The sequence below is a fragment of the Calonectris borealis genome, chromosome 18, assembly GCF_964195595.1.
Source record: "Calonectris borealis chromosome 18, bCalBor7.hap1.2, whole genome shotgun sequence".
In the NCBI taxonomy this organism is placed as follows: Eukaryota; Metazoa; Chordata; class Aves; order Procellariiformes; family Procellariidae; genus Calonectris; species Calonectris borealis.
The window spans coordinates 16,130,429-16,148,584 of NC_134329.1; the positions used below are offsets into that span (position 1 = coordinate 16,130,429).

The window sequence follows — 18,156 nt, forward strand, 5'->3', positions numbered from 1 at the left end:
CTATCAATTATAAAGATTTCTAAGTACGGACCTGAGATTCTTACAAGTAGAAGCAATGCAATTTGTGCTGCTGCTCAGCCCCCAGAGTTGGTGGTTGTTTCCCACAGAATCCTCTTTTAAGATCCAAGATTAGTATCTTCAAACACATGAATAAAAGTGGCTTTAAAGCCCGATTACATTAGATGGAAGTTTGCCAAATACTAAGGAAGCTTATGTGATGTGATATGTCCCTCACATAAGCTGATGGCATGAGATCCTCACTCTCATTGGATGATATTTCTTATTCTCACTGGCACATTTCTTTAGTATTTCATGAAGCATTTCCCTAATTCACGCCATGTCTGTTTTTCTCTCTCCTCTAGTTCTCTAGTTATTAGTTTGATTGTATTATTATTTTTACTGAAAGAGTACTTTACTTTTGGAAATGGCAAACAGCTGTAGTCACATTCTGACAGATTGTATTGAGATAAGGTAGTGAGAACCTACCATTTCTTAGCCTGCCTACTTAGATCAGTGAGTATTTAAACTCCGCTTAAGTTTATGTGCAGAAATGTAAATCTTTTGTTTACAGCTATATTGGGGTAGGGAAGGAGTTGTTTGGCTGGAGGTGATTTGAGGACACAGAAACGTGGAAGGAATAATTTTGAATGAGGGAGCTATTATCAGCCATTACATGTTTCCAGAAGGTCTGCAAAGTTATTTAATGTTTCGCTATGAGCACTTGTTGTAGGAAGTGGAGCTGCATTTGGCCATACTATCCATTTCAATGTCTGGAGTGTGCTATGGTCTGGTCGCTCTGAGCAATGGCTCATAGAAGGCTTCAGTTCCAGCCAGGGTGGCTCCTCTGCCTGCTTTAACCACTAGAATAATCAGGTTCTGGAAGAGCCTTTCAGGGGAATAGGGATTTAAAATCCCTAAGTGCTTTTAAAATGGAGCTTGATAAGTTTATGAAGAGATTATGTGATGTGGTGGTTGCAGTAGCAGGGAACTATCCATATGGACCAAGGACTCTTCCTGTCCAGACCAGCACATAAATGCAGCTCTGTCTTCCTTCCTGTGCTAAATTTTTTTCATCTAGAATGAATGATTGTAGCTTTCATATGGACAGTTGGTCTTTGAGTTTGCTTTAGCAGCTCCTGGACCATTTGCATAAATAAGATTAGGATTGCTTGATAAGCGATTGCCGATGGTCAGATAGAAAAGGTAGACCTCACCAAAGGATGGTGACTGAGTGTACTCGCATAAATCAGTGCAAATTGTTGCTGTTATCTACCCTGGGGATAGTTTGCTGGTATCAGTACACCTTCTACTGGGTAATTCTCTGCAGCATAATAACCACAATCATAACTTGCCCTCACTATTTTCTTCACTGTAATTCCTCAAAGGGTATCCAAGGATTGCCAGGACATACACTTCCCCTTGTATCTCACCAATCCTTCTGAGCTCAGGTGCACCTCAGGCTCAAAGTGGTGAAAAGTCAGGTGCATCAACACTGCATGCAATGAGACCCAAAATGATGACACTACTTGACTTAATGGAACGGTTCATGCCAATGAGAACATGACTTCTGTGAGCTTTTGAACTCACACAATTTTTAATGTCACAAGTACATCAAAAACTATGATTTGATTTGACAGGGCCTAGGACTCAACTGCAGACCTGTATCATCATCCTGTCTGTATGATTTCATCATGGCTATCAGATTATTCCAAGGTGTACAGAGGGGAAACATCTGCTCAAATACTAAAACTGTACCGTAGCTGGAGCAGGGAAGGGGTACTGTATCTTCATCATTCCAGCCAAAGTATTTTAATGAGTGCACCTCTTAGCCTACCAGGTCAAGGTTGAAATATGTTGATAAAGCAAAACAAATGTACATACTGCAGTGTATGCCCAGAGATAACTGTTCCATACTGCCAACTTTAACACGTATAATATACAAAACAGAGATTAATATTTGCATATGCACTTACAGTCGTCTTCGATTGATAAAAATGTAGAGAACAACATGGCTTTCTGTATGTCCATATAATTCCCAAAATAGTTATATATTTTACGAAACTTAATATTTATATTATCGATCAGGTCTTTAGGCCCTTTCCTGTATTGTATGCTTTTTTGTCATGAGGGTCTCGTTTCCCCTTATAGTACAGCAGATACTAATGACATTGATGAAATAGATGCTGCATTTTAAGGACCTTGGTTGCACTGCAGCTCACAAGTGCTGTGCAGCTAGCAAATGGGATTGTGAAGGTGAATGGATGAAAAGCAGAGGTGGCAGTTTTCCATTTAGTGCTGGTGATCAGATACTGTTTTGCTGTAGGACAGACAGTCTTGGAAATAGCCTGGCAGAGCATGGTGTTATTTAATTGTCAGCTTTTAGTAAATGTAAGTCTCTTGATATCACCTTTCTTAGCATGCCTCCAGATCTGTTGTTTTCACCATAAGAATTTGTTTGTGAAAGGAGCTTTCTTATGATTGCATATTAACACTGTCTTTCAATTGAACTTGGACACAATAGTTTGTAAAATCACTTGTGGTGGAAGAGAACAGAAGCCTAACAGACATCAAGATGACTTCTAGTTACTTGGTCATGGCCAAGTTTCAAATCTTTAAGAGCTGATGGAAGAGAAGACTCGGTTCTTATGCCTGCTCGTGTCCCTTACACATAGATGTTAGTGTATGAGGGGCAGGTCTAAGTGCTCAGGCTAACCCAGCATTTCCATAAGATCACAAAAAGAACTCTAAATAATATGCCTCTTTGGAAAATGTGAGAAAATTTAAACCATTCAAACTTAATCCAACACTGAAATTGGCCCTGTTTGAGAAAGGTATTAGACCAGATGGCTTTCAGAGGTCCCTTCCAACCAAGATTACCCTATAATTCTGTGATTTAAAAATATATGTCAGCCTAAAGCTCTTTCAGAAAGCTGGGGGGAGGGAGGGGAATGTATATATTCTCTCGTCAGTTTATTTTCCATGTTATTGCTTAAAAATAAGAAAGAAAAGAGATTCTGGAAGCTTCTTTAATATTAAGGAAGCTGGAAAGCATTTCTTTTTTAATTCTGGACTTGGCAGATACCGAATATTTGGGTAAAGAAAACATCTTTTTTTTTTCAGTTGAAAAGAACTTTGCACTTTTGCAAGATGTATGAGTTCAGCAGAAATACTTGCTGAATAGTTCACGGCAGAGGAAGTTCCTATAGTTGAGGATACTAATCTCATATATTAGATATGCCTTGGCAGATCTCTCCAAAGAAACCACTAATTTTGAAATATATTGAGGCCTTGAGTCTTGTGAAATGTAATGCTGCTTTTATATATAATTGCATTTGTTGAACCAGTGTGGACACTAATGAGCAAGGGATAAAAAAGGTGCATTATAGATCTCACCTTGGAGACGTGAATGGAGCTACGTGCTAAGATACTGGATCTTCCACTCTGGATTTAAGACTACAGTTAAATTTTGAAAAAGTGGGTAGGGGAGATAATTTTAAAATCATTTTTGATTCCAAAGTTAAATGACCAAGATGGACATCAAGGAGAGCAGCTGATGTCTGAAGCATGGATCATAAAGCAGCAAAATGCTGCATCTTTGATGTGAATGCGAAAATAGGAACTTAGCCTGGTAAAGTATCACTTCTTGGGGAGACTTACTCTAGAGACCAGTTTCTCAACACATTCAGGCTGGTGATTCCTTGCTTGAACCTTTTAAATGTATTACATTTGCTAGAAAAATAAAAATGAGCACTGTATCAATGGCAGCCGTTATAAGTTTATGTAAGAGGTTTATTAGGTGTGTATTTCAGAAGATGAGCAAGAGCATGCAGTCATGAAAGGCAATAACAGTGGAGTTAGGGGAGTAAGATTTTTACTCTTCAGCACCTCATAACCCCTTTGATTGCTTCTACCCGGGACTATGATCACGGCCTGGAAAACGATGTAGTAGACCCTGTGATAGGCACTCTCTAGAAGACAGAATTAAGGCTGTTTATACATATTCTGCTTGTTCCCTTTTGCAGAGGGGTGGATCTTAGAGGACCAGAGTCAATGACTGGATTATCTCTTTGTTCAACTCAATTTTGCCTAACTGCAATTGGGCTAGCTGTGCAAGAGAGTACTGAGCTAGGTCTCGGGCACAGCATATGCCTCCTGCATGGGCACATACATCCAAGAACTTCCTCTGGGCTCGTATGTGGTCACCATGGGAACAAAACCCTATTGCCTTTGTTAAACAAAATTCTTGAACTCAAGGGAAGCTTTCTTGTATAGCACATGTGCAGATAACTTGGTCTATATGGTTGCCTTTCCGGGATAAATAATTACTAAAAAAGGCTTAACCTGAATTCAGCAAGTCTAATCCCACATATATTTATGCATAAGTAAATTTGCTGTTCATGTATATAAGGGTTTTTAGGTGGATAAATATTTGTAGGATGAGGAAGGAATTTTGCTGCGGGGGTAGTGTACTGAGCACACTGCTTGATGTCATGATTTAGTACGCTGGGATTACTCAATAGCAAATATTTGCAGCACTGGCTCTGTAATTTTTTAGTATGAAAATACCGGGTCTCATTCCCTGCTGATAGATGTCATGTTTGTGCGACTCCTCCAGTTCAGCAAAAGGTTTCTTTCATTTTCAGGAGACAGCAGTAGTGAAGTGATAGTGACAGTGTTAACAGACTGGGAAATTGTAATGTGAATGAAATATCTAAGGCTTTTTTTAGGAACACTCAAGCCTGGTATTGATCTAAAGGCTTAGGTCTGGGGGTCATGATGTAAGAGTCAAATTCTCATAGCCCTGCCAGTCCTGGGCAAACCAAGGATACGGAGTCAACGCATCACTTCCATGTGCACTGAAGTGTTATTTAATTGAGGCCTTTATACTTGGTTTTCCTCCCTGTAAAATGACTATTATGTTACCTTTCTCCTATTTTTTGCTTTTGTCAGTTAAGACAACAATCATCACTTTCTGCAGTTGTCTTGTACATGTAGTCTGAGCCTTGGATGGATCCTGTAGAAACTTTACCAATTAATAACGATCATTTATGGCTGTATGCCTGGTTTCCTCTTTTGCAGTTTTATCACACTTATATGTGAGTTGTGTTAATTTATTGTTATTTTTATGCTGAGGACACTAAAAAACAGCAAGTAGGGAAACCCAGATTGACAATGTATTGCAGTGTTTTATTAGACTTCGTGCTGTCAGTAAAACTGTTTTCTTAGCCCTGCAATTCAATCCCACCTGCATAGTAACTGTGGTTTTTCTGCTGTTGCCTCATGATTGGGCTACTTCAAAAGTACTTGATGTTTACTGACTACTGTGTTGAATAATTTATTGAATGATTATTAGGCTGGATATAATAAAGTCAATGTTGATTTACCATCCCTTTAGCATAATGTGGTAAATGGTCACTGGATTTACTATGTCAAGAGATGCTCAGAATGATGGTTCTGAACTGAAATGCTGGCTTGGTGGGAAATTATGTTTTAAATTTATATTATATTAAAAGGTTTGCTAATTTTTACCCACTTTTGAATGATTTGAGTTATTTGGGAAAAGTGCTATCAACAGCTGGAAAATTGTATACTGAATAATTTACTTGAAAATAGCAAAGAAAAGTCAAATAAGTAATTCAGTAAATATTTCTCAACCAGCACTGCTGATGTCATGCTCCAGAGAGATGGATCAATTTTTTAAAATAACTTTATTACATGATTAGCAGTCTCATTTTTTTTGTGATTTTTCTTGCTAGTTGGTTCACTTTATACACTGATTCCTGAAGAAAAATGACTTTTCAGCCTACCCATCACTGAATTTTTAATAGTAAGATGACAATGAATAAAATTAAATTTTAATGTACTGCTGTACGTATCACCTTATCTTGATATATCAATGGTGACTAATGATCTTTGCTGTAATGCAGTAGGCTAGATTCTACAGATATTGTTTTCTTAGAATACCCTTCCCAAGGTCAGAACCCCAAGCCGCATGCCTCACTCTCCTGTCTAAAATATTTCTTCCTTTTTGGTGTTTGTTTAGACTGGGACCAGGGACTGATGCATATAGTATGTATATACTAGTATGTTGGCAACATATGGTGCAGGTATTGCACCATATTGTTTAGTTTTGTTTTAATAAAATTATAACTTTTCGGGTAAACTCGGGCATTTTATTTTCAATTGCAAAGGAGGGGTGGAAATCCTGCTAGCCTTGCCAGCGAGATTCATACCTACTGAATGGATTTAGGAGATCAAGCATTGGATATGGTGAGCTCACATTCTGGAGCTGAGCCAGCTCCGCAGCTGGTGAAAGGCAGTATCATGCTGTTAACTTGTTATGTTTAATGGCAAATCTTCTAATATTTGATTTTTACCTTAAAACCTAGGAATAAAATGGTTCACTATTTTGTTGTAGGAATAAAATAGTTCACTGAAATTCTGCAATTTTTATCCTGTATAAAAGCTTTTCCAAAAAAGCTGGAAAATATTCATTGTTTGCACTCTGGCTCAGAAACCAGAAGGAAAAGACAATCAGATTCATTAAAATAAAGAACGTCTCTCTGCCTGTAAGATTATTTTGAGGGGTTTTAGCTTATGGGTTTTGTACATATGAGACTGGTAAAAGAACCCCAACCCAGGGACGTAAAGCTCCCAAAAACTGCACATCAGTAGTGGAACGCTTTTCTCAGCTTTGTCTTCCCATATTGTATTGAAGAGTTCAAATCTTGCCTGAAGCAGACATGTTTCTGTGCATTGTTTTAGGGCAGACCTGCACAGGAAACCGAAAGGTAGCATGTTTTGATTGCTGAAGTTAAAAATGAAATACACAAAAAACACATAAAAGAGAGATTAAATGTGGATGTGAAGTTTACACCCATCATCGTCTCTTGCGGAGGGATTTTTAAATCACCCCTGGCTGAATTGGAAGAAGTTATCAGCATTTCCAAAGCAATGGCTTATTGTGTGGTGATGAGCACCAAAGAAAAGCCCAAATAAATTAGCCTACCATAACACATAGTGTTCCTTTCTCATTCTTTGCTTTTTATTCCTCAGATGCCAGTATTATGGTCTCCTTGTCAGTGATCCCAGACTTTTTACTTACATATCCCATACACGTAATTTCTAGGATGCTATCAAACATGCCAAGCAGAAGTAGTTTATTGCATTGCAAGTACCTGTTTATGCAGAAGAGATGTGATCTTTATCTCTCTGGCAAATACGGGGAGGAATGCAAATGTGTCACCCTGCCACAATGGTTTGACTCTCTTGTAAAAGCTTCTTAAAACAAACAAAAAATGCCCCACAAATAAAATTCTGCTCTTTCCTGAAACCAGGGGTATTTGTTAAGAATTCAGCAAAGACTAGAAAGGCAATCTTTTCTTGGTGAAGAAAAACTAAAACATTATTAGGATCCTTTCCTGACTACTTTAAATATAGGTGGAAAGACTGAGAAGGAAGTTTGAAACTGTGTTTTCTTTTTTCAACTCTGTTTCCCATTCATCTGGATTTTTTAGGTCTTTCTCACAAAGCACCTACGTACTCCAAGCCTTATTGTTTATTTTTCTATCATTCTCCTTTTATCTACATTTCACGGAAGTTCATTTTCTACTTTTCCCTCTCTCGCATCCTTCTGTAACAGGTCATTTTTCTTTTTCTCTCTGTGATTTTTTTTTTCTTAATTTCTTTTACTTTTCGCTTCCTTTTTTTCCCCACCCAAAATCTATTTAGGTGGGAGGACAGTATGTTACTCAGTTGCATGCCCTCAGTAGCATTGCCAAATGGGTAAAGTCCACAGACTTCAGGCACTGCTCGGGATATGCTGCTATAGAGGAGCATAAGCGTAATACTTGTGCGCTATGGTGGAGCTCTGGGATTGGAGAGAGATTATTAAGCAGAAGAGAAGGAGGTACAGAAAAGCAAATATCCTGAAGGAAAAGCTGATTCTTTAGTGGTCCTTTGAAGTCCCTTTGACCTCCTCATGTTTGGTTAGGAAACAAGTACCCTTCAGGGATAATATTAGGAGTAATGACTTGCAATTCCAAAAGGGGTGGGCAAAAAAGGCTTGTAAAACTGCTCTTAGTGAAATTGTTTAAATTCTGAAGAAAACACCGTAGAAAAAGCTTTTCAAAAAAACTGTATCAGAAATGAATTGTTTCGGAAAACTGTGGAGTTCTGTTACTAAATGACAATGTCTTGTTTTCACAGCTCTTTGTTATGCCTTTATTCTACATCTCATATTGTTTTATATTATTTCCTACCACACAAGGAAGAAGTTATATTTAACACATATTGCCACTGCTGGCTCTGTGCAATGGCAGGACAGATGACAAGAAGCCTTAAAACCTTTTTGCAGCCCAACTGGTAGAGCTGGAAATAGCTAGCATGGTGTTTTTATCTGGTATAACAACATAGCGTATTATCTTCCTTTTACCCAAAGATTTGTACCTATTTTTAAATCACTTTATTTCTGAAATAGTGGTTAGACACCACTTTGTGTGTATAAACCATCTTATACACTTTGTGGTGTTTAAGCCATCTCATCCCTCTTTTTATGGGAAAATAATTTTCAGTTTAATTTTCTCTCCTGTAAAATGAGGATAACGGTTTTCACAAACTCTCTCAGGCCTCATAGGATCAGCTGTGCTGCTGTCTCCCCTCCCTCATGCTAGAAAGTTTTTCCAGTTATCCCTGAAAACATTTCTTCCTTTTCTGAGCACTGCTGTTCCACCTCTCAGCCTGGCCTGTGCAGCGTTTCAGGCCACAGACTCTTTCGGTACCCTGCAAGAGATGTGCTGGAGACCTAGGTACATGTGTGGAAGTAGGAAAGAATAAAGATTATCTTCTTTCTCTCTTCTTCCCAAGGCTGTTTCATTAACATTCCTATGATACATCTTATTTAGCATATTCATGGCTTTAGGCTTCTTGTGTCCATTATAGCCTTCTAAAGACAGTGATAAAACTTTATATGTTGTATTATAAGAAACATTACATGCCCGGTCATTTTAGTAGGTTCAGAACAAATCTTGTTTCGTGAGCATTATATAAAGATCAAAGCCGATACCACAGCTAGTGAAATTAGGAGTGGGATACTTGAATTGCCTAACACTGCCAAGATCCAGTAGCTATTCTTGGGTTTACAGGGTCTCTTCTTGAAAATTGTGTCTTGCAGGGCATACCGTTCCTAGAGACCCAGAAGAGCGGCTGGTTCTTTCTCTAAAGAAATGTGACACAGTGCTCAGGTGTTAGCAATGAGCCGAGGGCCTTGACACCAGCCTCTCGGATTAAAAGGAATCCTAGGCCAAAAGGGCAGAAGAGAGATTTAAAAACAAAAAAATTTGCCTCGGTCAGGGATGTGTGAGGAAAAGCAGGTGCAGAATGGCTCTGTGGAGGTAGGAAATACTCCCCTAGAGACAGGACAGAGTTTCCCGTTGTTCTTAATTTGTCAGAGCTGCTTGATCTTTTGTTAGACAGGAAATAAAAGGCAGTTTAAGAAATACAGTATGAACGTGCCTGGGCTGTCCTGGCTGACCGGAGGAAAGACCAGACTACTCCATTCCAATGACATTTTCTTTTTTTTCTGTCTTCCTTGTTTTCAGATTGGGCTGAGACCCTTTAAAAATGTGTCTACACGGCACACAGCTCAGCAGGGCTCTGTTCACGAGGAGAGTTTATTGGCACCACAGTGAACTCCATTACAGTTTAACACTCAACTATAAACAGCAAAACCCCGTGTGAAGGATTTGACTTGAAATTAGCACCAAGAACTATTTTGCTTTGACCACTCTTCAGTTTGGATTGCTGTTGTGAACCTTTGGGTTTGTGCATCCTAAACTTTCTAATCGTGCAGCCTCCCACATTGTAACTAACACTGTTGCTGTACTCTTGATAGCAATAACGGTTTTAGTGTTAGCGAAGACAAGCTGCCAACATGCCGTTGCATTATAGTGACCATAAAGTGTATGCCTACCTTGAGGATTAGGCAGTGCATCATTTCAAGTAGCAATGGCTGACTACCCAAGAGAAATATTCCCATTGTACCAAGCAGCCTTGACTTTAAAAGAAAGGCCACAAATATTTTTGTGTGACTGAACTCCAGTAACGAATACGATTTGTCCAAAGTTCTCCATGTACATTTTTTAACTGTATTTTCTGAAGGGTAACTTTTTCACTTACTTCTCTATTGAAGGATTTAAATTGCTAAATACTGCTTAAAAAGGCTATAAATTGGGGACACAGATCCATGGGACTTGCACATGGAAGGATCATCGTAGTAAGTGATGAGTAAAGTAATTAAACAAAAGTTCCTGACCTGGTGCTGACAGCCTGGGTCTGATCATAGGTCATGCAATACTTTCACGTTTTTTTGGATACATCTTTAGTAGCAGTAATGAGATTCTTATTGATTTTTGAGGTGCTTTCTAATCTTGTCATTTGGAGGTGTTTAGTATTTCTAAGAGGAACTAGTTCAAATAATTTCTATCAAAATCACATTTGGTAGCCAAGTGGGGTTTTTTTTTGCTACAAGAAATGCTTCATTAAAATACCCGCTTTAAAGGAGAAATTAAAAGAAAATATTTCCATTATTTTGGGGTTACTGTAGTTGTGCCATTTGGGAGCTATAGTTCAAGAATATAAGGACCATGCTCCACTTCTCCCTCCCCATCTTTTCCTCCCTCTTTGTTTTCCTGTATCCTAATCACTTTTCTCCTTTTCTCCTAATACTCCACATCCCTGGAAAAGATTAAGCTGATTGCCTTTTTTGACAATCATTTGGTTTTTCCGTGGTATTCTGCGCTGGAGTCCCCTCCTGTGCAGCAGTCCCTCACTGCTGTTACAGGACACATTTCTGGTGACAGCACCAATTCTGCAAAGCCAGTGACTGGTGGTAGCAGACAGCAATACAATAATAAAGAAGGGCACCCGGAATAGAATCACAAAACCAAGGTTCATTATATGAAGATTCGATTAGTTCTTTAAACACAGAAACTGTGATAGAACATACTGTACAAAACAGGATCACTGCCAAGTATTTATAGGCAATGCATTGCCCATTCCTGCTCATACAATTAAGGTAACTGAGTTTCAATAGTCACAGCTGCATAAAGCAGCTTTCTGATCCTACCTAGGTCAGCATGAAATAAGACTGCATTCAGTGCTAGTTTAGAAATTGTGCTCTTTTTTTTTCCTCTGACATGAAGAAATGAGAAATTGAACACAATGTGTTCCGTTTTGGAAACCCAATGCTCCTTTTAAATTCCATCCAGGATAGCAAGAACTCAATGCATCCATTAAAATCCAAATCTTAAAGATGATCAGATTAAACTCTTCAAGCTGTAGCTTTGGATAAAGCATTGGATTTAGCCAGCATGATAAAAATCTCTGAGTATTTTGGGAAGCATCCCAAACTGGGGCTGTTGTCATAACTGGTCTTCATAAAAAATATGCCTAGTTTTAGCTCTTTTTCCACATCAGCTGGGAAAACCTGCTGGGTTTTGGGCACATTCTGCAATTCTAATCAGTTGCTGAAATGTTTCCTCTTTCTTCTAGTTGCACTCTCCGGTATAAGTGGCTTGTGACAGTTCAGTGCTGTGCCATTCTTTCTCTCCTTGAGTATTACCCCAGTGGAAGAAATTCTGCTCTTTCCTTTCCCCTCCACACAAACTCTGAAGATCTGTTCAGCCTTCAGTGCTTCAGAAGTAAAAGCATTGTCATTCTCAATATCCCCTGGATTTCTGCACTGCTAAGAAATTCTGCATTCCTCAACAACTTTACAGTAAATTGATTATTTTCTTGTCTCTATAAATGCCACTGGACTATGGAGCTCACCTTGCCAAGATACACAATAGAAACTTCACTGCATTGCTTTCTACACAGTAGCTGATTTTATAACAAGCTTTGCAGGAATTGCACCAATAAGCCCCTTTCCAATTTTCCCTTTTTACATTTCTGCTTTATGGTATTCACTTTTATGAACCATGTAACCTTAGGAAGGACAGCATGTAAAGACAAAGTAGCATTGATAAGGTATCAGTAACCCCAATGTTGCCAGAGTATCCTGGAGAATGACATCTAGTAACTCTGTTCTTTTCTAGTGTTTTTTACTCAAGGATCCTGGCAGGATTGGCCAATATTAAATAATCCAGTTTTGTATTTCTCCTGTCCCACAACAAGCTAAATTATCTATAATTCCTAGTTTAGCAAAGGACAAAAGGAGCTTCAGACAGACATTCACAGTAAGGTAGCAGCATAGCCAAAAATTAATTCCAAGTTTTCCAATCCTCTGCTCCCTGCTGCCCTGCTTCACAGACCCCATCCTGAGCTTTGACCTCTCTTTCATGCTTCCCTCTTTAAAAAGCGAAAAATACTTTTAATGCAGTCATTTCCCATTTCACGGGGTGATTCCCTTTAGATTTGCTCATGTGTTGCTTTAACAGGGAGGAAATACAATGTGTTCGTTAAAGGAAGAGCCTCAGAGTCAGGATTTTTAGGCTGTAGCTTTAGCCTTAGCTTTACCTTGATTTTTTTTGTTTCTCCACCTGTGAAATGGAGTGGTGCTTAGTGATCCATGTCACAGTGTTACCAAGCCACTGGAATGTATGGGAGATCCCCTGAAATCTTAAGACAGGTGCAAATGATTAATTCATTATTAAATCCATCATCTTCTCTTTGGAAGAGCCTTAATCTAATGTTTTATTAATATAAAAGCAATTATATTGCTGGCTTATCAGTCATGTGAATGGAACCTTTCTTTTTCTTTCTTTCTTGCAGTGCGGATGGTCCTTCCTCTGAAATCATGCAGATTGATTTTGAAATTGAAGACCTAACTGACTTACCTGGGACCCAGCTCATCACATGGCAGGTAGAATATCCTGGAGATACAACATCTGATCTAGGAATCTCCAAGATCTACGTAAGCCAGAAGGACCTGGTAGGAGTTCTCCCTTTGGCTATGGTAAGAAATTGTCTGGCTTTCTCCAAGTTTTTAATATTGCTTTACAACTTTGGTGTCTGACAGATGCAAATGATCTGCTGAAAGGGGTGGGGGGACAGAAAGTTTCCGCACCTTGAGTAAAAGATACTAACTTCTGAATTTTGCTTCATTCAGCGGTGAAACCGCTTGAAGTTTGCTTCGTTCAGGGGAAACCATAACTTCCCATGGAAGGCCCAGTCATGCTCTCTTTGACCAATACACTGACTTCTGGGAGCAGAAGCTGAGCCCATGGCATTTCCAGAATTCAGAACTCACCCTTCTTGTTGCATGAAGTGGTACACTTGGGCACTTGGTTCAGTGTGGTTTGTGTCTTACTTGAATCACAAGTACTTTTACATTTGGTCTAGTGTTTAAGGACTTCCTGAATCACAATTTTTTCAGTTTTTGAATTCTGACTCCATATTCATTTAAGAGTGAGAAGAGAAATAAAAGTCATGGTGTGACTTCTGAGTAATTTTTAATAACCTGGGGAACACAAAATACAGTACATAGCCAACTACATAAATGCATTCAAATGGGTTGCCTCACCGTCACAGTGCAAACTCTAGAGCTTGAAAAATACCTGATTCTTTAGCCTTGGTCTTACCTATAAAAACTGTTAGATACCTGAATTCCAAGTGCAAACAGAAATTTTGTGCATTTCCTCTTCTCTCCCCTTCACATTTCTTCATCGTTAGGGCTGAAGTATACTTGTCTAAGGTCTGGCTGTGTCCCGTTTTTGTTCTTAGCCAATCTATTAGAAAATATTGACACGTTATTATTTAGCACTGAGAGAAAAACAAAAATCAATCTCAGAGCATTTAAAAAAATGTAACCTGGATGTTTGCCTAGTGATAGCCAGTTAATTATGCCATTATTGAAGGCTGAAGGTGTTCTCTGCGATTCCAGACTCACAGAACTGGCTATTATTGTTATTTATCAACTTTAGAACTACACAGGTGTTGTGATTTTTTATTTCACTGGAAATATTTCTTTTCTTTTGTAATGGCTCGTGCTTTCATTACCAAGGTGTATATCACAGTTGAAACAGCTCTCTCCATCTGGAATTGTGGCCTCTGATTGCAGGAAAGTGGAGTTTTAGTTGGTACACTGTATGTAAATTATATCAACCCAGTTAGCTATCTAAAGGAATTAGTGATAAATCAAGTTTAACTTCATGTCTAATCTGTTCAGAGGGTACAGACCAGTAAATTCAACTTTACAATTTAGGATTTTTTTTTTCCTCAGAGTTGTATATCTAATCCTTTTGTTTGGCATGACTGTTTTAATGGGCTAGTTCCTGATATTGAACAGTGGGTGATCTCTGCTGGTTTGTCGATAAGAGGCTTTCAGGCTGCAGATGGGACCCTGATGCGCAGTCACACAAGTTCTGGAATATTGGGGGTTAAGGCTGTACAGGTGATCTGATTTACATAATCTGAGATGTGGGTTTATTCGCTCCATCCCTTAATGAAAAGATTTCTTTCCTAGTGGTTCCAATGGTTTCAGAAAACACTAGTTCTTCTCATACATGCCCATGATCGCTTTAGTATTAAGTGATATAGTGGCAAAAAGTAGTTCATAAGAACAAAGATAGATTCTCCTGACAGTTGCTACAAATCAACTCACTCTCTTCGTTTCTATTAAAAGATGAAAAAAAAGCCCATTTTCCAGAATCACAAAATTCTATGCTCAAAGGTCACATGAAGTCTATAAAGTTATAACTATAAAGTTATACTATAAAGTTATCAGTAGGTGGCATTTTACAAGGCAACAGGTGTTGGGATAATGGATAAGAGAGAAAGCAAAGATAAATGGCAGGGGTCCCCTAATTACTGACAGGCTGGGAATAGCTTTAACCTTCTTTGCATTAACTGGAGTGTCAGGGAAGAAACTCTGGGGTATCACAAATCTCCAAATCTTTGTAGTACTTCATTTTGAGCTTAGGAAATGATGATTCAGGTGCAGACCTTTCAAGACGTGTAACTTAGATTAGTTTGGTACTTCAGATTTCCCTGTGATCTTAGCAAAGCCAGTTTGTAATTTACAAATTTAAAATAAAAAAAAAAATAATCTACTCTTCCATTTAGGAAGAACCACAATGAAAACGAAGTGTTACATTATTTCTCTGTTTCTAGAGACTGGTGTTAATTTGGATTAGTTTTGCTGGGCTTCTTGGAGGAACATGTAATTTCATATTTAGAAGCACCAAACAGAAATGCTGTTGAATATTTCAATTACAGGTTAATTTTTCAAAACAATTTTACTGCTTTAATATTAGGCAGAGCTTTGTTTTTTTTAATAGACTAGCACATACCACCTCTGTATCATCTTTGTTTTCCGTAGTCTATTCTGCTAGCTATTTTGGATTTGTAAATTGAAAAGCAGAAGATTGGCCAATTTAGAGCTTCCTGCTTTCTTTTTTTGAGTTACAAAATCTGCAATGGAAAGATTTAAATGTATATATCAGTGTCAGGACACACTGGAAATGCCTACCTTCTGCTGAAGCTACTAGGACACTTGCTGCACTCACCTTACCTTTCTCCGGTGCATTTTTTTTTCCCTATGGCATATTAGCATTCCAGCTTTTGCGACTCCTGCAGGGCCCTACACCAATAACGGAACAGCAACACAAGTCACAGTAGAGCACTCAAGGATATTGATGAGAAAAGCTGTGAGGTGTATTTTATGGATGTGTGGGTACCATAAAGGTTGATATTTCTGACACTTTAATAACACCTTTTCTAATTTTAAAGTGTAACAGAACCCGTCTTGGGAAGCTGTGCATGGGACCCCAGTCAGCCCTTGTTAGCAGAATGGGAATAGCATGGGAGAAGACATTTAATTTGAGAACATTGTAAGAACGTGTGAGCAGCTGTTTGGATATTTGCAATGCACGATCCTTTCCCTTAAGCCTGATGAAATACAAGCAAAGATGTTTATCCAGCGTTATAAAAAATTATTGGCCTTTTACTGTGATTGCTTTGCAGTGGCTCTTACAGCCACATAGCAATGTCTTGCCTTGTTGACAGAAACGAAAACATCTACTAAACCCCATGGAAGAGGCAGATAATTGTATGGTATAATGTTCTTCACCAGCAGAGTTTCCACTGTAATTTGTGCATTTCTGGCATGGGCACTATCTCCCAACTTTCTCGCTGCGAGGTCTGTGTCTCCAGGTAGTGTGTGGCCAGGGAACTGCAGAAGAGGGGTATAAGAACACGTTGATCGGTACAGGAATTATAGAAAGAAAGAATGCTTTATTCTGGATGGAGAATTCTGGACAAAGAATGCCAGAGGATTACTCCATGGTAATTACTGAAAATTTGGCATTTCGGAAAAAAAAAAAAAAACAAAACACAAGTAAATAGTGAAGAAGCAAAAACCTTCTATGTTTTTCTGTGTTATCAGCTCACTTACATATTAATTCTCTTTAAACGTCATTCTCTTAACATTCACCTGTAACAGGGTATCCTTTGAGACAGAAGCCCTAGCACCTCTTGAGACCTTTGAAATATGGTATTAAAAAGGCATATGGTCCATTTGTTCATTAACTGTCTTGAACATGCTAAACTGCTGAGGTTTTTTGAGTTGAGGACCTGCACTGTAGTGTGACAGCCAGTGAGAATAATATGCCTGAATCTTCTAGAATATGACATTATTTTTTATTGGCATCCTAAAGAATCAGCTTCCAATTCCTGTTTGACTTCCTTCTGGTTTTTCTTCCCTATTTTATTTCACTCTCATTTTGTTAGGTGATGAATGGCACCGGTTTAATCACTCAAATTGTACATTTGCTGCTATTGATTATTGTTGCTTTTTAAACATTGTCAGCTCTTTTATAATTATGGTGTTCACCTTTTGTTGAACCTTAATGATTAGGTGAGGATGAGAGACAGACGAGCTCTGTAGCCATCTGTGTACATACAAGATAATCCTTACTGAGAAAGGCAGAGGGCAAATATGACATGCTGGTAAATGGATAAGTTGAAATCTGTTCTGTAAATAATAATAATAAAAATTGTGAATAATAAAATACTTGGGCTGGTTCTTAACTGAACCAGCTCTGAATCTGTAAATCACCTGTGTTACCTGTGTACATGCCCTAAACCTATTCCATATGTGCCCTCCCTTTATTTAATAATCTGATAAGGAATCAGGTCAAAACACCTGTTTCATAAATCTCATAGTGGGAGATGTTTGTCCCAGGGTTGATAAATCCCTTATTAGAATAGTCCTTTGACTAGGAAATACATTCTGTTAACTTTACTTTCTCCTAGAATACTGAAAAAATATATGCAGGATGCTCAATGTCCCTTCAGAAATTTCTTGAAAAGGTTGCAGGTTCCTGACCTTCAATTTTTGATAAATTGTTGTCTGCATACGTGTTTTAAATTTATAAGTCAGCAAGTCAATATTAGTGTGAGCCTGGCCCACACAAACATAGTTGCCCTCATGTTCAAGACATGATTAGGTTTAAAGATACAGATGTGGACCAGATGTTCCAGGTGGCGGTAGGACATATGAAGCTGATGAAGAAGCCAGGTAGCTGGATGATGAGCATCCTGGTGTGTAAAAAGTCTGTGAATCCGGATTGCTTTCTTGAGAGACCTCCCAGCCCTTACAGATGAACTGTAGGCTGTAATAGCCTGCCTTGTATGATCTGTGCAACTACGAAAGAGCAGAAAAGTTTTGCCTTCCAGAGCAAGAGTCCTTGAGCACTACCGACTCACGGTAACAGTGGCTGAGTAGCCCTGGATTACCTCATACCAATCATGATATTAATATTTTGGAGTCAATAATTCAGCTTTGTTGCTGCCCAGAGAGTCTCAACTTGCCAGCAGGCAGGACAGCTTGCCTCGGCACTAGGGCTGAATTAGCAGCGTTCACCTTCCCAGGGACTGGCAGGACAGGCTCCTTCAGTCTTTATCAAACTCAGCTCCAGGCTGGGGCTTGGTGAGTTTTATGCCCGTATGTCTGTGGAGTGCCTGTCTTTCCGTTGTTTACTGAATACACTGGGACAGCTCTTAGGTATGGTTATAATCTAGTCAGCATCAACCTAAAAATTAACCGTATTATTAGAGAACTGAAAGGGACAGGAAGAAAAGATGGGATTTGAAACTTGATCAATGGTACAGTGGTGAGGTCGCAGGCTGCTTGGCAGAGGCAAAAACTCCTAAGAC

The 18,156-nt window shown here is 38.7% G+C and overlaps 1 protein-coding gene across 1 annotated transcript in view; it reads left to right on the forward strand.

Moving 5' to 3' along the window:
• TMEM132D (transmembrane protein 132D) overlaps positions 1-18,156 on the forward strand; it is a 263,094-nt gene that overhangs the window by 152,968 nt on the left and 91,970 nt on the right. The window contains exon 4 of the mRNA XM_075168136.1: positions 12,772-12,955. Coding sequence (XP_075024237.1) covers positions 12,772-12,955 — 184 coding nt within the window. The remainder of the gene's footprint in view (positions 1-12,771; positions 12,956-18,156) is intronic.